The sequence below is a fragment of the Poromitra crassiceps genome, assembly GCF_964638095.1.
Source record: "Poromitra crassiceps genome assembly, contig: HAP1_SCAFFOLD_710, whole genome shotgun sequence".
NCBI lineage: Eukaryota > Metazoa > Chordata > Actinopteri > Beryciformes > Melamphaidae > Poromitra > Poromitra crassiceps.
In genome coordinates, this window is record NW_028151698.1 from 46,462 (window position 1) to 70,774 (window position 24,313).

Sequence of the window (24,313 nt, forward strand, 5' to 3'; positions counted from 1 at the left end):
AGCAAGATAAGATAGGATTCCTAAAGTTAGTTAGGATTTGCTTCTGTAATACCAAATCAGAAAAAATCCTACCTTAAACTAGTCCTATCCTAACTTAAGACATAAGATAGGGAGTTTCTGTAATGTGGCCCCTGTAGTATAACTATTTATTTTCTTTTCATTATCCCCCCCCCCCCCCCCCCCCCTTCCCCGAGCATTTATCCGTGTCACAAGAGCATATAGTATAGCGGATTAGCACCCAAAAATAAGAGAATTGTGCACTTTTGGAATACCATAAGGACTATTTTCTGATGTGGAGGGAAGTCAGATTTGACCTCAAATCCAAGATGGCTGGCATTTCCCCAAGTCTTATGTACAAATGTGCAAGTGTGCACTTCTTCAAAGAAGCATGAACTGTCCCACATAGTGAGTGAATACCATAAGGTTTATTGACAGATATGGAGGGAAGTCAGATTTGACCTCAAATCCCAGATGGACGCCATTTTCCCAATTTACATTAGATTTGGGAAAATGGTAGCCATCTTGTTTTTTTTTGGTCAAATCTTACTTCCCTCCATCTTACTGACCCTTATGGTCACTTAGTATGTGAGAAATGTCATGCTTCTTTGAAGAAGTGCACAATTGTTATAAGCACATTTGTACATTAATCTTGGGGAAATGGCAGCCAACTTGGATTTGAGGTCAAATCTGACTTCCTTCCACATCTGAAAATAAACCTTAGTGTTCATTCACTTTGTGAGAGAGTTCGTGCTTTTCTCAAAAAATGTACAATTGTTATAAGCAGATTTGTACATTTTACACCAGAAAATGGTGGCCATCTTGGAGTTGAGGTCAAATCAGACTTCCCTCCACATCTGAAAATAATCCTTGTGGTATTCACTCACTATGTGAGGAATTACCGTAAATTCCGGACTATAAGCCGCGGCTTTTTTCCCGTTTTTTGGCCCCTGCGGCTTATATAACGGTGCGTCTTATCTATGGATTTTTTCAGAAAAAAAAAAAAAAAAAAAAAAAACTCTCTTTTTTAGCACTCTTTCTAACTATAAATCCACTTCTGTTTTAATTTCCTCTCTTGCCCTCTTTTCACCACACCGCGGACACTGTGTGCACTGTAAAAATAAACAACGGTGGTGTTGTGTTATGTTGTTTTGTTGAAATGTTACGGTAATACGGTAAATGGGAGCTTCCTCAAACAGCCATCTCTTTCCCGACAATACCCTCTGTGCGTGACCACTTACATATGGTAATTACGGTAAGCAAACGGCCACAAGCCCATCAACTCCCTCCCCCGACTACCAGGAGAAAATCACAAACTTCGGGGAATTCACACAAAGGAAGATCAAGGAATATTCCATCGAACCGGAGCAGATCATAAATATGGATGAAGTGCCTTTGACGTTCGACCTGCCACTCACTCGGACTGTTAACAAGAAGCGCCCTGGAGGATTCTTTCACCAAAAAAAAGCTTTGCTCGTTCTCGACAGCATGAGAACGAGCAGTAGATGATCATGAGGTGGTTTTTCAGACGTGTCGATATAGCAGTTTATCGCAAAAGTGTAATGGAAACACATTTTTCGCATTTGCACGTCATGTGACCCATATTATCCCTTGGAAAAGGAGCGGAAAATAAGTTTGGTAAGTAAGGTTCGATAGCCGTGTCAAAACCTCCGCAGCAAGTGGAAAACTTTGAAGCAACGCTACCTAGCAGAAAGACGAGTGTTGTGCAAAAGCGTAGCCGGGCAAATTAGATAATGTTTGGCAGAAATCGGTCCATGGTGACAGCAGGCTGCCTGTGTGCGCGCATTTGGCACAGCGGCGAGATGAGAGGATGAAAAGCACACACTGGTGCGGTGGTGCTGTCTGAAGTGAATACAGTGACTGTGAGTAGGCTAATACATTGCACACGTTTCAGGTGCAATTATAGAACCAAATCAGCCTTTTCCCCCCTCCATCTCTAAATCGGACCAGTTGTAGGCTATTAGGCTACCTTTTTTCCTCTGCCTGTCGCGCTGACTGCATTCACGCAGCCAGCAACATTTTGCGACTCATTTTCTTTTGAATTGATAATCAGGCTCGTTTATATGCATTGTAACTTCATGTTGGGATTTCCATTGACCATTGGTTGGATTTGAGCATGCAGGGGACGGGATATGGGGCAGATCCCCGTGCGTAATCACTGTGGCAGCTGCTGCAACGGGGAATCACTCAAACGCAACTTCAATGGAAACGCCTACAAGTCGCAATTGTACATTGTCGAAGTTGTAGAAATATCGCAATTCTTTTGCGAAAAACTGTAATGGAAACACAGCTATAGATGAAGAGGAGTTCGTTGGTTTTGAGTGACAATGAAGGAGAGAGGAGAGTGGTTGACGAAGCCACCCTGAACCTGTTCGTTTCCGACACTGAAGATGAGGACTTTGGTGGTTTCAGTACGCAGGAAGAAGAGGAAGACGAGCATTAGTGACTTGACTTCTCTGGTTACAGGTTTGCTGCACATATAGCCTATTGTTGTGTGATTTTGTCTGGGGATTAGTGACCTGACTTTTGTTTTGTTTTGTTGAAATGTTAATAAATGGGAGCTTCCCCAAACAGCCATCGCTTTCCCGACATTCCTCTCTGTGCACGAACCCTTTCATATGGTAATTAAACATCAAAACACCCGCGGCTTATAGACCGGTGCGGCTTATAGAAGAAAAAAATAGTCAATTTTGGTCCCGCGGCTTATACACCGGTGCGTCTTATAGTCCGGAATTTACGGTACATGCTTTTCTCAAAAAGTGCACAATTATTCTGCTAATCCGCTCTACTAATAACTAATCATCTCACCTGCATATTTCCTGACCAGGCCACACATGAACTTGCGCTCCACATTGAGGTTAAAGATGTTGTCTAACACCTCCATGGCTCGCTTCTCCATTGCTGAAAAGAGGAACGCCTGGCCTGAGGGGAGGTGAGCGACCACCTCTGCTCCACGTGGTTCTTCTTTTCTAGAGCACAGATCTTTCTCTGCGCCCTAATACACACCCGCACACACACAGACACAACATATGAAAGACATGTTACAATGATTCCATGAAGTCATTTATGCAAGAGGCCATTCTTATAGCACACTCTTAAATGTCCATGCCTGTCTACCTATCTACCCCACACCCAACTGGGCAGTGGTATTCCTGGCTGCTAAAATCACAGCAAAATGATTACTTTAATTTGTTTTGACATTATGACGCCTACTTTTCCGTTCTCGAGATCAAATCCACAACTTGAGCTCCTCCTTGAGATGTTGTAAGTTGCCATCTAAGAAAAGAGAGAAGTAAAAAAGGGGTGGGGGGGGGTATAGCATAGGTTTACTGCAAAACCAAGGAGGCAAGAAAATCTTCAAGCAATGGGTCTTCGGAAAAAACTTTTTTAATAGTCTAAATTGTTGTTGTTAACATCGATGTGTTATATAAAAAAAAAAAAAAAAATTACATTACATTTTTATATAACCCAATAAAGCATTGACTTACTGTCCCCTCTGAAACTGGTAGAGATTTTCGACATAAGTCTCCTCCCAGGAAAAGGAAACCTCTTGCTTCTTCAGAGAAGCCTCCAGATCCTTCCCCCAACTCCTGATGTCTTCAACAGTGGTACCTTGAAAATAGCATGTAAAAACAAAACATAGATTAGCTTAGTGTTTCTCCAACAGTGGTGGTTAGAGGTCAATCGTTCAATTATTAGATAAAAAAAAAAAAGGCAAACTTTAAATGAAAAACCATGGAAAAAGGATACGGATGCTGAGACAAGGATTGAGACGCAAGGAGTTCTCCTACCTACTGTATCAATGACTGCACGGTGTATGGGGGCTCTGATATTAAACATGTTTAATCTCCATAGAACTGTATTCAAGGTAATAGATCATATGTAAGGGTTCATGCGCGATGAAGTGTCCATTCTCAGAAATTAATGGACAATGCAGAGGCGCAGTCCATTAATTTCTGATAATGGACACCTCCAAGTGCATTAACCCGCTTATACCATAGTCACTAACCAAAGAAACAAAACAAGTCCATTCATTTCATTCATTCATTTTCATGCATTTTGCAATCTAAATCTAGTTGTCATAACTTTGAGAACCGGAGACAAAATCCCCTAGGCTGCTCAAGATTTTCACAGGATGAAATAGACTCAGACGGCCGCAGCATGTGGCTGATCGCTCATAGGCTACAGTATCAGTAAGTTCATAGGGGCAGTCGGCATCCTGTGGAATGCAGCCTTTTAGGCTAAGATAATTCAGATTTTCGTTTGTTTATGACAGGTGACTGCTTCCTTGTTGTTGTTATGGTTGCGCTCGAGCGCTTCGGTCAGCTGACAAATGTAAACGTCAGATCTCCGTAAATGCCCGTCATTTTGATCAACTGAGCACACAAGGGTAACCCAAATGGTTACTTTGACCTTTTTTTTCTTCTAAATTTATGAAAGTGACATATTAACACTGAACGGTGGTATAGAGCTCAAACGGCTCTGCTGAGGACATGGCACATGGATATGAATTGTGAACAGACGTTTGCCAGGACTTAGCTAGGTTTACATTATAACAAAATAATGGACACGCTACAGCAAATCAGAATCGAGTATTCACCCAGACCATGGTATAAGCTGGCTTATGTCTTACTCTAGATAAAGTGTGTTAATACTAGTACGGGTCGATAAAGCAAAAATATCATCACAGTATTTGTCTTAGTTCTGAAAATATAACAGAATTTGGAATTATTTAGTTATCCAGTGCTTTTAAATATGCCAAATGTTGTTAGTCAGTGAGTAAGTGAACACTCAAGAGGTTATGAAGGTGCTCCTTGCAAGCAGTTAATTCATATTAGAACACGGCTCTCTCGAATACTCGATTCTGATTGGTCAATCAACAATATTCACCGGTCATTATTTCTCGACGACCGACCGCTGCTCTGCCACACCTGGTATTAATCAGTTGATAAGAGCCTTTTGTCAGCAACCACTAGCCTACTAATTAGGCCAACCAGTTGCAGCTGTGGTGTCTTGTGTGCCAATTACGAATGAAACCACTTTGTGTTGAAAACGCTATTAAAATATTTGAATAATTATTTTTGTCAGATTATTGAATGATTTAGTTGTAGGCCGTGTTCTAAGCGGGATAATGTATACTGAGCCAGTATCAACAGCCAGGGTTTTTCTGCATCTAGAGCAAATGTACATATTTATTCACAATAATCTTCAGGACTGTTGATGGGAGATTTGATACAGGAATCAACGCCTATAGGCTTGCCTGGGGAAGTAAAGTGCCACATCAGTAAATACCGCAACTCGCCCGTAGGTGCATATACAGTATACAGTATACGGCACTTTCTTGATATTATAGGGCTTTGTTTATATGACAGCTTATTTTACTAGTGGTCATCAATTAGCTATTCATCTCTGTACTAGTAAAAGACTCTCCCACCTTTCGCTCAAACAGAGAAGTCCCCTTAGCGCATGTTGAGGGAAGCAACTGTAACTTCATCGTGGCTAAACAGGTTTCAACAAGCACGCTATTGCAAAAGTTAGTGAGTTAACAAACCCCCACCCATAGTACTGTAGGAAACTCAAAAACATTTTTTATAGGGGTAAGTAAAAGAAACACTCAGGGAAAGTTGATTTCTAACCAAATACAAGTAGAGAGAATATCCCTTGTCCCATCGGATTACTTACTGTCAGTGTTGGGGGTAACTCATTACAAAAGTAACATATTACATGTAATATATTACTTTTAGCAGTAACTCAGTAATATAACTTATTACTTATAGGATTTCAGTAGTATTATACCAGTTACTTTGTCAAGTAACTCAAGTTACAATTTGAGTTACATTTGATTCAATCAAAGCACATATTTAAAAAAAGATACAATCATTTCCTAATCAAACTGTGTTTTTATGCAAAAAACCACTATAGATGATAATAACAAAGGAAAAGAATAAAATTTAGAATTTTGCATTGTTTACACTGACTTCAAGGCGGTTGAAATTATTTTTCGGGATGGTTCCGGGGCAGCGATGTCATTCTGCTACTGCTGTTATTTTGGTGAAAGTAATGCAAAAGTAGTGTAATAAGTAACAAGTTACTCTACACAGAAAGTAATATTGTAAAGTAACTTATTACTTTCAAATGAAAGTAACTAGTAATATGTAGTCTATTACATTTTGAAAGTAACTGCCCAACACTGCTTACTGTAACTGTGTTACAACTGTGTTAACCCTCTAGCTCCTATGCACTTTCATCCTTATGCACTTTTATCTCTTCTCTCTTCTATCTTGCTATCCTCCTATTCTTCTCATCCGCACGTCTATTGTCTGTAAATATGTTCTAATTTAATTGCCGTTTATACATTTTTTCGTTTAAAACTTTTATTAATTTTTTCTTGTTATTGCTGTACTGTTTTAACCTGGTTGTATGTCGCTTTGGATAAAGGCGTCTGCCAAATATAAATAAAGTAAAGTAAAAGTAAAGTAACTAACCCCTCTTAATCTACCCCCCCCCCCACCCAAAAAAATTGAAGAAAAAAACTCTGAAAAACGAATGCTACTCTTACTAATGCTACTTTCTTGCTTCAAAAGTGGAACTGTTGTAGATGGTGTTGCATAGCAGAATGTGATATTGTAAGTCGCTTTGGATAAAAGCATTTGCTAAATGACATAATGTAAATGAGAGAACATGTTACGGAGTACAGGAGTATACAGTATATCAAACCAAAAATGAATTGCCATGTAAAAAGACACCCATAGAAGTACAGTGTGAAGATAATAATTGCATGACAATAATTAACACAAAATGAAGACATAGTTTAAATACCTGGCAAAGACTTCATGAGGTTTGTCAACTCTTTCTTTGACTCCTCCTTTATTTTCTCGGCCTTCAGAAGTCGCTGAGGAATGCCTGTTACTACAAAAAGAGAAATACAGTGCTAAGATTTAACCAAAGACAGAGGCTGGATTATTGACTTTTCTATGTAGAGCAGTGGTTCCCAAAGCGGGGTACGCATATGTAGAGCTACTACAGGGGGTACTTGAGAGCAAGGGGGGAAATTATTGGCAAATTCACTTTCCCATATCTTCGGGACACTTTCAGTCTCATTATCCAAATCCCCATAAGTATTCCGACAGCTTTCCTAGGGCCCAAACGGTTACGGTAATTTAACTTATTTTGGATTTTTACACTGAAGCTGTTCCAAATGCATCGCTTGGCCCCTGTTGAATCTCTGCTTAAAGAAACGTAGTCTTTTTTTCAGAGATGTGTTGACACTGCTTATAAATGCATCCCTGAGGCATTTTTTCGGCATTTTAGAAATTTATTTTCAGTAGTTCTTACATCAGCCCATAATGGATTTAATTCACAGTTCCAAAAAGCTTTACCTTTTAGTTGATGTCCTAGACTTGTAGGTAAGCCAGAAGTCTTAGTGGAAGAGTGTCTATCTATCTCTGCATAGAGAACACTGCACAGTGAACTGTAGCAGAGATCCACATCCTCCTGATTATCCCAACAACCCATATGTCTGATAATTTCTAGTAAAACAGTGCAACACAACTCTGATGAAAGAAAGTTATCAGGGAAGACTCTAGGTCGCCTACTTTTATTTAGATCAACTGGGGGCTGAACTGTAGGGTACCTTTGAGCATTGGCTTTAAATTTAGGAAATGGTCAGGCACTTTACACCGATCCCCCAAGTCCCTTCCCCGTGCAGCGCCTTCGGGTGATAGGTAGCATGAAAAAGTAACAAAAAAATATTGTGAAACTCGGTGTTCAAATCTTAAAGCAAAAATATCATCTACTGCCTTATCAACAATGTTAACCTTGAAATACTGAAGTAACTCATCCTTAACAAAAATACCAACCCCACCCTAGGCTTTAATATGCAGATTCCTATTTTGTCAAGTCCAGCCGTCCAAAGCAATTATAGTGTGTATCACACACACACACACACACACACACACACACACACACACACACACACACACACACACACACACACACAAACAACTCACTTTGCTTCTGTTGCACTTTGGCAGAGTAGTGCAGGAGAGCATCTGTAAGGAGGTCTGTGCGATGAGATGGGGTCATCTCCTTTGTGATTTTTCCAAATTTTCGCAGGTAGGACCACAAGCGCTCACTCTGCTCCCCATCAGCCAGTCCTGTTCCCTTGTGGAATCGAGTGTTGAACTGGAACTGTAAACACGACATAAAACATCTGTAAAATATTAATCATGCTTAGTTGGTGTATTCATGTCCTCCTCAACGACTTGCCCGATCATGATCAGGAAATTTCAGGGAGCCAACACGGCATAGTTAGAGACATGGATCAAGGTTAATTACTGTTACAACTATGAAGAAATTATGATGAGAACTAGCAGGCTCACAGACAATTAAAAAGAGAGAGGCTTGAATGTGTGAACACTTCTCAACTGTGCTGTGGTCTCTTACCTTCTCTTATGCAATACAGCAAAAAAAAAGTACTGTGGAGACACAATGCTACCCTAAATTCAAGCACCTTCAATGTCTATTTCCACAAACTTTTAAGGCATAGATTTCAATGATTTTAAGGACCCGTGGGGACCCCGAGTCTAGTGCGGTAGTTTTTTGTACTTATTAAAGCACAGTCTATGGAAAATAGACTGTGCATCAGGCTCAACTAGCAAACATCTACTTTCTGATCCAGGTAGAAAATGTTCCTAACCTGACATGCAAGATTGTGCCCATAAGAATGGAACACTGACCTTGTTGTTCATCAGGTCAGGATAGTGGCGCTAAAGAAATGGCAGAAAAAGTAAAGAAAACACAACTTTAATTCATAACTACACATAGTCAATTGACTGATCCCACACCCTCTTGACCCCAGCAAAGACATTTTTGACTTATCCCCCAGCTCTGTAACAAAAACAAGGTTGCATTTGGTTCCAGGTAAAATGCTTTATTACCTGCTTCCATCAAATCAAGGGGGAAATCCGGAAGTAGGACACAGACAGACAGAGGCAGACAGACAGTCAGTTACAGATAAGCAGGCAGACAGAGAGACAGACACAGACAGAGGGAGAGAGACAGACCGAGACAGACACACAGAGATAGAGACAGACAGAGATGCAGAAATTAGATGGATATATAGATAGATAGATATAGATGCAATGATTTTAAAACCTTTCACATTTGCTCTGCAATAGTACCGTAACTTAAATATGTAGTGTTACCTGTAGGTGGGGTTTGAGTTTGCACGCGATGTCGTACATGAAAACCATTTTCAGCTGGCGCTCCTCCTGCTCTCTACTGAATTCCTTCAGCAAGAGGACAGCATTTGACAGTCTGAAGAAATTAAGCAAAAAGAGTTAGATTCACACTGCTCCTAGTTCTAGGAAGGTTCCTAGTAGAGGATGGGTCAAATGCAGAGGATGAATTTCCCCATGGGGATAAATAAAGGATAACTTAACTTAAATCAAATAAATGATGTATTTAAGCATATATTTAGCATTAGTTCTTGCAAAAATCAAATACCTTTCTCCAGATTTCAAGTTTAGAAACTTGACTGGATGCTCATGCCTGCAGGTGAGCCCGAATACGCCAGTTTCATCCAGCTTTTTGAACCTGACTCTTGACCGGATTGCACTCCCAGCATGGAATCCAGGACACCCCCCCTTTGAGGGGAAAAGACAGAATCCTTTCATCACTAAGCATGTTACATTGATTTGACATGAGTAACAAAGCAGATCGCTTTCTTAAAACTATCACATGTAGGTGGAATTCTTCTCTCAAATGAAACTATAGTCCTACCTCTGGTTGAGGGTTTGCATGTTCAACAAAACTGTCCACTTCACTCTGATTGAGGAAAAATCTATCTTCATGTTTTGGAGGCTCAAAACTTTCCCCTGACGACTTTTTCCGTGGAAGTCCAAACAGCGCGTCGGCAGCCACACAGAGGGTTCCATTTTCCTAATATAATACAAGCAATGATTAAATATACGCACATGAAATAATAATGCACATCCAGACATGCCATAACAATTATTACTGTACCTTTGGACACATGGGACAGCTGGCTCCATCAGTCAGTCTTGGTGCCAAAACAGAGCAGGCCATCTGCTGGAACTGCCAGTGCCTGAACTCTTCATAGCATTCCTTCACCAAAATGCTATACAGTTCAAGCAGCTAAAACGCAACAAAATAGGAATTTGAAGATTAATAAGATGCCAATAATGTGAGCCCTGCTAATGTGGTAGAAAAGGAATTCCATATTCATAACATAAGATCCACCTGAGTTGAAGGAAAGGCTTCCTGGATCGCTGAAATGATTCCCCTCATGGAGACCCCACATTCCAGTTGGAGAAGAGAAATTAGTCTCATCAGACTCAAGGATATGGCTGTTTGTGGGCGTCTGGGTGAAGCTGGCCACAACCCCAAACGGATAGGAGTTGCATGTTCTGATTCGCACATACAGAATGTGCAAACAACAACATGCATTCTTGCTGCAACAAAAAGGATTTTACAAATGATTAATCTTTCAGGGTGTTGAGGCAGGCTCACAGCCCTATACTGTAAGCCACCGAGGTGCTTGAATTACCGGGTTGAGTTGTGGCTGACTCGCTAGCTGTGCTGATGTTAATATATACGATAACATTGCACTGAGTGCTGTATAAGAACGACGAAGAAGGCTTGTCCTTGATGTTCGGAACCCATCCATTTATTCCATTTCACCGATATGAATACAGCAAAGTTCTTTTCTACAGAAAGCAAATGTAGCACAAACATTACCGGCACGAGAGCACGCAGTGCGGTAAAAACCGTTCGCCCTTCCGGGTTCAAACACCTAACGACACCCAGTGGAAAGAGCGTCCCCCAGCAGCAGCACGTTGGGACGGTCCTGCAGCTCGCTAAGCGTGGCTGCGTGCTGCAGAGCGCCCTCCCGCTTGTTGAAGGTGTGGATCAGCTGACCTTTGAAGGCTCGCAGTATCCCCTTAACAACAAGACAGTGTTCAGTTAGGGTTGCTGTATTCATCCTCTCTTCTGGGTTGTAGATGTGGATTATGATCAGGTGGATACCTCTCATAGTATCTACACATCTACACCAATATTATTTAAAAAATCCTGGAGCTGTGCCTGTTCCTTTCATTTTATTGCCCAAAATTGTAGTTTGAACTACCAGCAAGCCACTACAAAATGTAGTTAAACTACATAGTTCAACTACATGTAGTTCACTACTCCCCAACACTGGTTATTAGTACTTATGTTTTGTTGCAGCCTGGAAAGTGAGTTTTTCTTAGATATTGATCAATCTGATTAACCTGCACAGATATATTATGGTCATCAGGCTGTCACTGGTCTATGGGCATACCGGGTGATCTCTAGTATCTATGTATTTATTACACAAAACATTTCATATTATGAAGTGCACAAACACTCACGCTGTGGTCAAAGTCCATGTAGTTGGAGATGATGCGGACGTTGGGGTGGAAGACGTGGTTCTGGCCGATCACCTCCTCCAGGATGTCACCTACGCCGGCCGAGAAGATCAACAGAGGAACCTGGTGCTCGGCCAAACGGTCAAAGAACACCTTATGACCTTCCCTGAAGACAGACACACACAAACACACCTCATTAGACACCTGAACCAATGGGCTGGATTTTGAAATCTGCAGGTTTTTTCAACTACTTCACACATCTCAAATATATTTGATGTGCTGTTGTTTTTAAACATATAATAGTAAAGGGCAGCGAAGGAACCATCTGATAAATGAGACCAAATCTCCACAAAACCATTGGTTAAAAACATCTGCAGATCTTTGTGAGGGATTTTGAGTAGTTAGTTTCTTCTATGAATCTAGATATTAAAGTTTGCGTCATCTGAATTCAACATTAGCTATCATATCCAAGCGAACACTTTTCTATAGTGTGAAAATATGCCATGCTGTTCATTTGACTGAAGTGCAGCTCTAACTTTATCCACCGCGATTTATTTATCCAAGTCAAATTAGGGTTAGGGTTATTTAACCCTTTATCCACCGTGATTAGAAACTGTCTTGCAACCAGTCACAGCCATGACAACAGCTCTATTGAACTGCTATTTTAATGTTTTCATCACAGCCTCAGATTTGCAAGAGTTTTCTTTGTGCAGAGGGCTACAACATTGGCAACAATGGGCAAACAAATGTCCTATTGTTTAGCTTTATGTCTGGAGACAATCATGTGGTGGCTTGAGGAAAATGTCAAATGTCCAAAACTCGACTGTAGAGACATTTGTAGACATTATTGCCAAGCTCATATTTGTCTCTGGGACAGGGTCTTTGTAAATGTGTCCTGTGAGCTGTGTGGACCTGAGCATAGCGCTGGAGTCCTTGACGGCCTGGGGTAGCATGTCCTTCCTGATCTTCTGCTGGATCAACAGCTCATGCACTTTAGTCCACCTGTAGAGAACAGTACAAGACCAGCCGTGACTTAAATTCCTTTTCAGTTCAGTCCCACAGGAAGTGGAAGTTTCTCCAAAATTCAAACACTGAAAAAATACTTTTGGAATGAGAATGTTATCATCTGACTAATTGCAGCAATTGAGAATGCATGCTCTAGCATTAGAAAATTAAGTCGTTTCTATTTATGTTTCTAAAACATATCGATTGGGTTAGGGTATGGTCGTGGTTAAGAAAACCCTAATCTTAAGCACATCTATGTTACTTGCTGCATGTTCTGTGTGTTTGAGCTGGGCTGTAGTCCAGTGGTGAAAGACAATGCCTTCCAACCCAAAGGTTTGTGGTTTGAATCCCGGTACGGACACTAAAACCTTTTCAAGTCTTTCATTGGGAAAGCCATAACAAAACCGCCTAGAGATCCATTGTAAGTTACCTAGGCTGATGGTCTAGGGGTTAAGGCAGTCACCTTAACAACCGCATTGTATGCGGAGAAGTGCAGGTTCGATTCCTGCAGGGGATTTGAAGTCGTCTCCCCACCCCTCTCCTCCCCCTCCTCCTCCCTCCCCATCCCCACCCTCCCTCTCCACCCCCCACCTCCCTCATCCCCTCCCTCCTCCTCTCCTCCCTCCTCCTCCTCCTCTCATCCCTCTCATCCCCCCACCCCTCCCCTCCCTCTCCTCCTCCCCCATCCCATTCCCCCCCATCCCCCCACCCCCCATCCCATCCCCCCACCCCTCCCTCCCCCCCTCCCTCCTCTGCCATCTCCCGGTCTCCTTCCTTCACCGTGTTCTCACTCAACCACTCTCACCATCTCTGCAGGGACTGTGCCCGCTCCCCTCTCTCCTCTGCGGGTCAGTCCCTGCAGAGATGGTAGTAGAGTGGTTGAGTGGTGTGTGTGTGTGTGTGTGTGTCTGTGTGTGTGTGTGTGTGCATGTGCGCGACTGTGTGGGTGTGTGCATGTTTCACTGGCTTTGAGCTGCGACACTTTCTGTCTCCACTCTCAATTCCTTGTACAGCCGGGGGGAGGGGTCTAGGTGCACTGCTCAAATCCTGTGTGCACATCTCGGCAGGGGAGTTTCTAGGGAGTGGCCAGGGGTGGCACTGGCCACCCCTGAAATCTAATTGGCCACCCCAAAATCCTGAGGATGCTGGCATCTGTGGCCAACAATACTGTCTTTCAGAGGCTGTAGTGGGCTTATTTTTAAGCTAGAGTGAAGTTAGGCTAAATTTTGGTGAGGGAAAACTTTCTACATCCTTCCTAAATGCCACAATCAGTGCTACCCTTTCTTGAGTCTGTGCCCCACTTGGGCCACCCCAATGGCTGGGACACTGCATCTCGCCTCACACACATCTCGCCTCAAACAGACACACGTCACTTATAGATGCAGCTGTGCCGCTTAAAACGTCTTGGGGGGAGAGATATAACGGTATGAAAATTTCACATCATGATTATCGTGACTAAAATTATCACGATTATTGTATTATCACTGTATTCATAAAGAAAATGCTGAAAATGTTCAAAAAGTACTGAGAGACTCACTGAAATCATTTTACAACATTTTATACTGAAAACTCAGATCCAAAAAGGATTGATACACTCACTGAAATCATTTCTCAAAGGCTGCACGTTTGCATCTGGGAGACTGTTGCCAACTTTGGTTGATGATGGACAGTATTTACCATGTTTTTCAAAGCACTGTAATCACGGTACCACGGTAATCACGGTACCACAGTTTTAATGATAATGAAAATTTTAAACGGTACAGTTATTGTAAGGAATTGTATCACGGTTATCATTAAACCGGTTATCGTTACATCCCTACTTGGGAGTATGCACACATTGATGAGTTTTGTTGGGGCTATATGTTCACTGATGGCTGATAGTGGGCTCTCTGGAGTTCCGGTAAGAAATTTCCAGAAAGCAGCCTTGGATCAGATTATGAGTCAGACCAGAACAGCCAGACTTTGGGTTTAGGTCTTGGTGAAACCAATGATGCTGATGATGTCATACATCTGGGCTGAACGTGAGGGTGACTGGCTTCTCCATCTGACCACATTCCAGAAGATGCTTACCTACTACTTTGCAGCTGGCCATGTCAACCATATCAGGTATGGCCATACTACAGTATCTTCATTCCATGGAGAAGCTTTCTCCACAAAGCAATTTTCTCCAGGAGCAGCATGTGATGCGACACATTAGTGGAATATGGAATGGCCTGTGGAGCAACCAGTTCATAGAGTCCACTTTCATGAGGTACGGCCACAGTGATGGAGGGATCATTGGATTACCGTGAAGCCATAGGCACTGAAGATATGGGCCCTGAGCCACCACATATGCTGCAAGATTGTGTCAGACATGAAGGAGATAGAAGAGGATAAGACAGATAGGTTCATCTCTATCACAAGGTGGAGGCTAAAGCCATGGGTTAAGCACATGCCAAAGTCAAGGACTTTGTCAGAAACTGGAAACCTGCCTCCATCCATTGGATCCCAATGAACACCCAGGGGAAAGCATCATGAACATCAAGATCACCCTACCAACTGTCTATTGTAGACAGTGCCATAAAGATTGAGGATGGTCTGCATTTATATAGCGCTTTTATCCAAAGCGCTTTACAATGAGTAGATAGTCTACATTCACCCATTCATACACCAATGGCGGCAGGCTGCCACGCAGGGTGCCTACACACCATCGGGAGCAATTTGGGGTTAAGTGTCTTGCCCAAGGACACAACGACAGCAGCTGGGAGGGAGCGGGGATCGAACCGCCAACCCTTGCGTCATTGGCCGACCCGCTCTACCTCCTGAGCTAAAGCCGTCCCCAATGTTAGGAGGCAATGTTAGAAGATGTTGAGAAGACCTGGTCAGAGGGATCTTACAACACCATCTCAAACAAAGTCTCACCATCTCAAACAAAGTGAAGACAATGACAACAACCAAATCAATCCAAGTTGGCATCTCCACAATTTATGACCTAAATGCCATCGATTCAAGGGTAATCACACTGTTGTCTAGTGACCATGAAGTTGACATGAAGGATGTCCTCGCCTATGAGCTGGCACCAGTCCCAACTGCCATGTTTACCGAGGACGGAATGTGAATTTGTAAATCCAAGTCTACACTGAAGAAGTCACTCCAAGTCAAAATCTCCAGGAGGAATGCCAGTGTTGCAGATGTCACTGTCATTGATGGATCAGCCCTTCTTTGGACCATCCACTGGCCAGCTGATGCTGATTTCATCAAAAATGTTATGACACGGCTGACTTTATATCTATCAGACAGTGACGTCTACCTCATCTTAGACATGTGCTATGATTACAGTATCAAGTCCATCACCTGAGATGTCACAGAGACAGAGCTCAGCTAGAAACACCATCCCTTAGCTCTTATGTGAGCTGACCCAAGATCGGCTTTTCCATCTACAAGTTGGTGGTGACAGGGGAGGAGCCATGTGACAGGGGAGGAGCCATGCCCCATTGAGATCAGGTTGGAAGAAAGAAGGAGCCGATATGATCTACAAACTCAGCAGGAGGAAGCTGACACCATCATTGTCCAAAAGGTCCGGTGTGCTGGAGAAGCACATCAAATCTCAGTGGTTTCTGATGACTTCCCATCTCTGCTCATTAGTCAACTATAACTGACCACACAACCAAATTATATGATGATAAGAAAATGAAAACATTAGCCCACTGGTGACGGGCGCACCTGCACATACACATTCCTTTCTGTGCTGCGCCTTTGAAGAATATTGTTCTCATAATTTTGTGTAGGTTAAATAGAAGGCTTGCAGTCACGTAATGGAGGAGTAGCCTACAGAGTAAAGAAAAACTTCAACAATCGATCAATATCAGCTATAGCCTATTTCACCTGTATCTTTTGATTGACATTAAATGCATTAAAATGGCACTATACTATGATCAGTGATATCTGTCCATGCGCAGACCCGCCGCACGTCTCATTAAATCACAATTGTAACAGGAACCAAATCAATATCTGCCGTGCATATAGGCTATATTTTCTATAACAACTCAAATCACATGAAACGTTGCTGCCCTTGCTGCTGCGCATATAGGAATACAATTTAAATCAGGCTCTCAATATCTCACCAGATATGACGGTCGTGTGATAAAAAGTTGCTGTTTTATTTCAAACAAACTAAGTTGTGTATAAAATGATAAAAGGCTGGACTGGGTGGGGGAGGGCAGAGAGAAAATAATCTAAATGTCAGGGAGGGCAGTGGATTTAAAAAATATATATATCATATTTTACCCCACCCCACGTAAATATCAGACAGTCCCTTATTTCTATTGGTCTGTCTCGAATCCTTACCATTCCACCATGAGTGGCAGCTTCTCCTCAGCAGTCCGGCTAGCATCAATCTCTATAGGATAGTAGGTGTTCAGCAGCTCCTTCATCTGCAACGTAGAAGGAGCAGACACACATACCATAACATAGAGACACCCCAACACACATACCATAACATAGAGACACCGCAACACACATACCATAACATAGAGACACCCCAACTTGCAGTCACTTCCTGTATTTGTGCCATGGAGGTTTCGCCACTGTCACGCCCCCTTAGGAGACTGGTCAGCCAATAATTGACAGACAGCCAATCGCAAGCCGAGAACCACGCCCATTTAGGAGACCAGAAGAGTTCAATTTCTTACAATAGAGAGGGTTTGTAAGAGGAAAAGTGAATGGGGTTTTAGAATGGGGATTTCACTTAAATGCATAAAGTCTGTGGTTAACAAAGGTTTATAGGAACGCAAATCTGGGTTCAGCAGGATAATCTTCACAAATGTTAATAACTTTTATGACTTTTGGAAAGTAAATTAATTTTTTTAAACACCTTATTTAGAAAACGCTTCACAAGGCATAAAAGTGATTGTTTGAAGATTATCCTGCTGAACCCAAATTCACGTTCCCAACTTCCCATAAACTTTTTTTATGCATTTAAGTGAAATCCCCATTCTAAAACCCCATAGACCTTTCCCCTGATGAACCAAAATGGCGGCGATTTCTGGTTAAGCCTACACAAATACGTCATCCCTGCGGTACTCTATTGGCGGAGCCTGGAGTGGGGTGTCTCTAATATTAATTGAAAGGTTTCTGCACAGACTTAACAGTCATACATGTAGGTGCAGGATGAGAGTCAAACACAGGGAATCCTATTGTGGCAAAAGCACACCTGTGTCTGCGCTCAGATCCCGGCGCAAAACTGGATGGTATTGTGGCCAAAGTGCAAAATGACACTTGCGTGAGGCAGACGATAGCATAAGATGCAGGGAAGATAGCATAAGATTAAGAGGCGCGCAAACCAGTGCGATAGCACCTGTACGACGATAGGGCCCAGCGGATATAGCACAACAACCAATCAAACAACCAGAGGTACTACGGAGGAAGTGTAAAATAGACCTATTATTTTTTAAATTGTGTATAATAATTAATGCTTCCTTACCTTTCTAGTGCAGTCTTCATTAATCAACAACCGGTTATCCAGGATGTCTGGAAAAATACAAGGAAAAAAGGTTTGAAGCAGTTTCAAACTTGTCATCACCAAACAGTTTGGACAAGATGCTTCTGATGACAATAAGCCTGTGTGCTTACTGTGGGTGGTGGCTCTCTTCCCATTGTGGGCAAATCTGGTGAGGGTCATGTCGAAGTCAGAGATTACCTGAGGAAATAGGACTATTTAGAGGAGAATAGTCTGACTCACTGTACTACACTACTCAGTCAGCACACACACAAGTTAGTTTTGTTTAGTCCAAACCATATAGTCAGGGTTCCTACACATTTTCCATTTCAAAATGCCATTCTTTTCCAGACTAAAATTTCCAGACTTCTCTGTCAGACCATATTTGACATCTGAGTACACAAGGGTGTACCCATAGTAAACCAATGGCCAGACCTCAATTTGGAGGTTTTGGGTTTGAGCCTCAGTGAAAGCTTGGACTTGGATGAACTTCTCAAGTGAAGACTCAAAAGCTCTGACAGAGACTTGTGAGACTTGTGAAACAGCTCTGAACAATAACAGCATGCCCTGAGGACCGTTCATTTCTTCTCAGCACACACAGTCCATTCAGTCACCTGCAGACTGCCTGCACCGGCTCGTTGCATGGCCTGGATCGTCTCCTCCACTCGGCTGCGCTCCCTCATCAGCACTGAACACTTGGCCAGCTCTGGGACCTGTGTGCAGAGGGAAGAGTTCACTCTTACAGCATCCTGCCCCATACTAGTGAGGAAGAGAGCAAAGGCTAGTAAGCAGAGGAAGGGGGAAGAGCAGGAGAGGGGTACAAAAGGAGGCTCCAAGGGGGCTAGCAGTTATGTGCCTATTCATATCACATTACTTAATTGCACAGTCTGTGAAGTGTGAAGTAGACTAAAAATAAAAATGTGTGTTTCAGACATGTGGACAACACATTATGGGCTCTATTCAGACATCATCTTTCTTAACCACCACATTTACACCTCTGTTTGTTGCAGTAGGCAAAGTAAACATTGTAGGTTTGTGACTTACTACTGTAGTATTAGTTTCCCCCAGAACACTGATACACAAAAAATAAAAGATTCCTGTATGATTTATTTTCCAAAATGAGGCCACTGGTTGAACCCTGGCCTATGGCTTATTAACAGATTATTAAAATGCATCGTGAGATGTAACAACATAGATTTTTAAAATATACAAGGCAACAGTAAACATGTCACACATACACAATGCGCGTGCACGCACGCAGGTACCTGTCCATAGTTGGCCACAGCACAGAAGAACTGTAGTTCTAGATAAAGTCTTCCTGGATCTCTGTTGAACAACCACCACAAACAACTGGACAGATTCTATAGACAGAGGGAGGGAGGGAGAGAGAGAGAGAGAGAGAGAGAGAGACATTCAGAAATCCATACATGTTGCAGTGTTTCCCATATAAAGTTCATACTGTAAGTAACTTTCTCTGTTATTCCTGCTGAGATCAGAGCTTCTAACTTCCAGTTAGCCATCTGCTAACTTGAATGAGTATAAATAATGAAATCATGTGCGGCTCTTCTAGACTTTCCAAATGTTATCGGAGCAAATTGATCAAATTCTGATACTGAAACAAGTCATTTCCTGGAGGTTGTGTTGTGTGACGCTCTAAAACAATTCATCCACTGTTTTACAGCCATGACAGTAGGCTACGGCTAGGCTTTGTCTTCACTTATAACCAAATCTACATGTGCATACGTCAGCGACAGCTAGTACTATCAAATTTCAATGCAATTTCAACCAATAATATCATGACATGACAGCTGTCAATCAATCTTCATGGCTAGAAGAAAATTCCAAGCAATGTCCTCATTTCATGTAGATGAGGGACATGTGATTGGCTCATTAACTCGCATTCCAGGAATATCGCCATTTACCGCAGTTCGTGGCCCGCTTCAAGACCAGTGCCTGCTCTCTCCGCCTGGAGGCAGCCAACCACCCAGTCCTCTGCAGCTCAGTGCAGTGAAGCAGCCAGGGAGTACGCAGTCCAAGGGGCTGTATTAACATTATATTGTGTTTGTACATAGACCGTTATAGAGAGGCAAAGTGACCGCCTACTTCCTGCTTCAGCACTGTACCAGAGATTTTCATCTGCCATTCACTTTCCCATACACATTTCGTAAAATGCGTATAAAAATAGTTTTACTGGTTCAAACTAGTGTCCTCTAGAGAGAGAGTGGCATCAGCGGAGGACCAAAATGCGAGACTCATTAGCCAATGAACAGCCAGGAATGGGTCTTACGCTACTTTTGCATGCTGCTAAAATAAAGCTGATAATGTACAATTTGATTCAAGGGGGGAAAACCCTTTCTGAGTAGCTACAACACAAACTGTCTATTTTGCTGCAACTCGACAGTGCTGCTTAATCCAGGACCTTACTTCCTGGAACTCTTCAGAGTAAAAAACTGGTCCATTGGAGTGAATGGAGATGTCGGGACTCTTCTATCTACATGGCTCTGGTTCAAACCAAACGGTACAGATATATTTAGAGACAGGAGAGATCGCATAACATTTCACTGGGACCAAAGCGTAAAAAAAAAGCGGGTTTAAAGAAAATATTTTTTCGATGTTTTTTTTGGTCCGAGTGAAATGGTCTATGGTCTCTCCCGATTATAGCGTTAGCTGAACCGTTTGGTTCGACAAAGTAAAACTATTTTATAAGCATTTTTACGAAATGTCTATGGGAAAATAAATGGTGGATGAAAATCTCTGGTACAGTGCTGAAGCAGGAAGTGACGTTCCACTTTGCCTCTCTATGAAATGTGAGCGGTAGGTTTCAGATTTGTCTGATAGAACACATCAGCGGACTGCTGTCTCCCTCTCCTCAGAGGCTCGGGCAGGGCAGCACCCAGTCCCTTACCGCAGACACGCCCATTTTTCAACGGTCAAATCACACTCCTCCACACTCTACTGTGTATATCCCACACTCCTCCACACTCTACTGTGTATATCCTGTTTCACTCAGAATACATCACCATATGGAGTCACGTACTGTGCAAATGGCACATTCGCTGCCAGAACGGGGAGACAAAGGTTCTGCACTACAAAAGTGACGCACTATAGCTTTAATGAAAGTGTTATATGAACTACAACGACCATGATTCAAATGATATCATCTAGGGGTGCACCGATCACGTTTTTTGTCACCGATCGCCTATGGGAAATATCTGCCCAACCGATCATCGACCGATCACCGATTACCGATCACCGATATATAAACTCCTCAAAGAAAGTTTGGAAAGGTTATTTTAGGTTGATTATTTGATCGCATATTTGAGGTCAAAATCGGCCGATACAGATTGCTTGCCGATCGATCGGTGCACCCCTAATATCATCCAGTGTGAAGCTTATCGATTAACATTAATTAGCAATTAATTTTAGACCCTGCATTAGTGCCTGAAATCCCCCCCCCCCCCCCCCCCCTGCCAGTAACTTGGCAACCTGTGGGAGCTGAAACAAGTGAGCAGCACATTTGGATGTGACATGCTGTCCTTCTGTACACCTGCCAGGATCATTCACATGCGTCTGATATCTGGATTGTGTCTACATCTGATTTAGCCGGATTACCTTTTCACTCACTGCTTTTGGTACTTGAACTCTGTCTTACATAAACAGTTAAACATAAACAGTCTCTCTTACTCTGTCTCTCTCTCTCTAACTCTGTCTCTCTCTCTCTCTCTCTCTCTCTCTCTCTCTCTCTCTCTCTCAAACACACACACACACTCTTGAACATTAATAACAGTATTGTATCCGCACCGCTAGCAGGCTGACAAATAGCAGCAGACACAGCAGTACGTGTCGGACTGTCTGTTTGTCGTCGTGGGTCGGAGGCCCAGGTGGCGGCAGGTTCAGCGGCTGCTCTGGAGAGGTGATGCTCTGCTGCTGCCCGTCACACAGCACCCCACTGTGGCCTGGAGGGGAACAGAAACATTCACAGTCAAGCTGGTGAATGTTCCCACCACACAAGGCAATATAATACTCCAAAGACATATAATCAACAGCCTAAAGCACAAGGACTGGGACTGAGCTGAAGCTGGTCTTCTCTACTTTTTTCTCTCTCTCTCTCTCACTGTTCTCATGGTTTATCTCACTGTTCCAAGAAGTTTGCTTTTGACTGTGAGGCAAAATAAAAGTGTATTCAGTAGGGATGCACCGATCCACATTTTTCACTTCCGATTCGATTCCGATACCTGAATTTGGATATCTGCCGATACCGATATTATTCCGATACCGTTATTCTTCTTGAATATACAGCATAGGCAAAGATTTGGCCAATTAAAAGATTTTTTTTTTTAAATATACCTTGCAAAAAGCAGACAAAATTAAGAAAATATACAAGGCAAAGAAGGATACCATTATACATGGGCAAATTACAGCCAGCGCCCCCGCGCTGGAATTGCAAAAAACAACAAAACAAAAATTCCAATCCAATTCCGATCCGTGAATTATGTTGGTATCGATATTGGATCGGCCCCATCCCTACTTAGGAAGCTTTGTGAAGAACAGCCTCAAATCTGATGGCCAGTGCTGCCTCACAGTGAGCTAATCCCCCCCAAGTCAACCTGTAACTGAGCCATGTAAGCCTGATTCCTCCCTCACCTCTGAGGAAGTAGAGGAGGATCTCTTTGAGCATGGCTTTGTGGATCTCTGGGTGAGTGATGGAGTTCAGCAGCTTCCTCTTTTCCTCACTGGCGAAGATGAGCTGCCCCAGCTTCTGCCTGTCGATCTCCCCGCTCTCCAGCAGGATCTCTGGGCCGAAGTGGTCGACGATGCGGCAGTAGGCAGCACTGTGGGGCTCCACCACTGTTACCGAGGCACAGGCAGTGAGAAGTTGGTGCTTAACAAATGCCACTTGACATCATACATGTCACATAATTACACACTAACTAAACCCAACCTCCCAACTCAAGGTAAACTGCTGTACTGTTGTACTGTCTTGTCTTCTTAATCACCTAATGTCTAGTTTTAACACTGCCCAATTGTCCTATGTCTTTTTGCTGTTATGTTGTATTGCACACTAGAGATGTAACGGTATGAAAATTTCACATCACGATTATCGTGACCAAAATTATCACGGTTATCGTCATTATCGAGACTCACTGAAATCATTTTACGACGTTTTATATTGAAAACTCAGACCCAAAAAGGAGTGATAAACTCACTGAAATCATTTCTCCAAGGCTGCACATTTGCATCTGGGAGAAGGTTGCCAACTTTGGTTGATAATGGACAGTATTTACCATGTTTTTCAACACACTGTAATCACGGTACCACGGTTTTAACGATAATGAAAATTTGAAACGGTACGGTATCATAAGGAATTTTATCATGGTTATCATTAAAACCGGTTATCGTTACATCCCTATTTTATCCCTATATTATATATATTCTCTATTAGTGTTGTCACGGTTTTCGGTACTTCGGTACTAAAGGCTGAATTATGCTCACCCTGCCATGAAGGGCGCGGGGGTGGAGCGAGGGCCGGGCGCGTCAAATGACGTAAATTTGTTGGGCGTGGTTATTTGCTAGCTCCGTCTGGCGCTCGCCTTGTGCCTGATTTTTTTTCTAACAGCGCGAGCAGCGCACGGCTTCTCTCCAAACATGTCCGCTTTCAAGCCACTGAACCCTGAACACTGAGCTGTGTTTTCGCCACATTTCTTGACCCATGTGGTAGGCTATAAACTTTGATTTGCAACTGTTCGTTTTTAGTAATTTCACCAAGTAAATGTGTTGTGTTGAGAGCATTATTGAGAGAGATTAAAAGCAGCACAGAGTAGGCTATCAGGGCTGAGAAGTAAAACGGCTTTCAGTAAAAACAAGTTTGGTGATTTGATTCCTTCATGTGCTGATGTGCGGTCGTTTGAGAGTGAAAGCGCACTCAGTACTGCACATAATAGCGTTTCATTGCGACTTTTCACGGGCTGTTCTCACCATTGTACAATACATGCTGATCACTTTCTGAGTATAATGGCATCTGCCCCAGCGCGAGGTCTGCACGGAGACTCGCAGGGCCCCACCCCACGGAGCTTTGCTCGAGTATAAGAGCACCTTTAGTCAGTACTACATTGTTTTCGGTACTTCGGTACCTGTTTTTGCATGGTACCGAGCGTATCGTTTTGTTTTTTTAATTCAATAAACAATACTTGAGGGCTACATGCCACTGGTGTTGCACTGTCTGCTCTCACTGCCATACAGAGTTGAATATAAGAAGTAAGCAGAAGCACATTGTTTTGTTTTAAAGTTGAAGGCTACATGCCATTTGTTCATTGGAAATGGTTGCATACTTTAATAAAAGAGAATATGTTGAAGAAATATCAGTCTGTTTTTTTTACCGTGGTACCGAAATTGGTACCGAGTACCG

General features: G+C 42.6%; 2 protein-coding genes across 2 annotated transcripts in view; both read right to left on the reverse strand.

Annotated features, from left to right (window-relative positions):
- LOC310771499 (uncharacterized protein) overlaps nt 1-24,313 on the reverse strand; it is a 70,816-nt gene that overhangs the window by 41,718 nt on the left and 4,785 nt on the right. The window contains exons 5-6 of the mRNA XM_083664098.1: nt 22,552-22,755; nt 21,709-21,863 (exon numbers count right to left, since the gene is read on the reverse strand). Of these exons, the coding sequence (XP_083520224.1) occupies nt 21,709-21,863; nt 22,552-22,755 (359 nt within the window). The remainder of the gene's footprint in view (nt 1-21,708; nt 21,864-22,551; nt 22,756-24,313) is intronic.
- On the reverse strand, nt 3,507-10,291 carry LOC310771502 (uncharacterized protein). The gene is made up of 10 exons (XM_083664100.1): nt 10,282-10,291; nt 10,045-10,176; nt 9,802-9,960; nt 9,526-9,665; nt 9,225-9,336; nt 8,757-8,786; nt 8,028-8,208; nt 6,838-6,927; nt 5,997-6,058; nt 3,507-3,630 (listed from the first exon to the last, which is right to left on the reverse strand). The coding sequence occupies exons 2-9, from the start codon at nt 10,105-10,107 to the stop codon at nt 6,045-6,047; spliced, it is 789 nt and encodes a 262-aa protein (XP_083520226.1). The 5' UTR covers nt 10,108-10,176; nt 10,282-10,291; the 3' UTR covers nt 3,507-3,630; nt 5,997-6,044.

Excerpts from the sequence above, each read along its gene's own strand:
- LOC310771502 (XM_083664100.1), bottom strand. The coding sequence starts at position 10,107 with ATGGCCTGCTCTGTTTTGGCACCAAGACTGACTGATGGAGCCAGCTGT. Across the intron at positions 9,961-10,044 it reads GCTGTCCCATGTGTCCAAAG|GAAAATGGAACCCTCTGTGT; the intron begins GTACAGTAATAA and ends GTATTATATTAG. Across the intron at positions 9,337-9,525 it reads AACTTGAAATCTGGAGAAAG|ACTGTCAAATGCTGTCCTCT; the intron begins GTATTTGATTTT and ends TAATTTCTTCAG.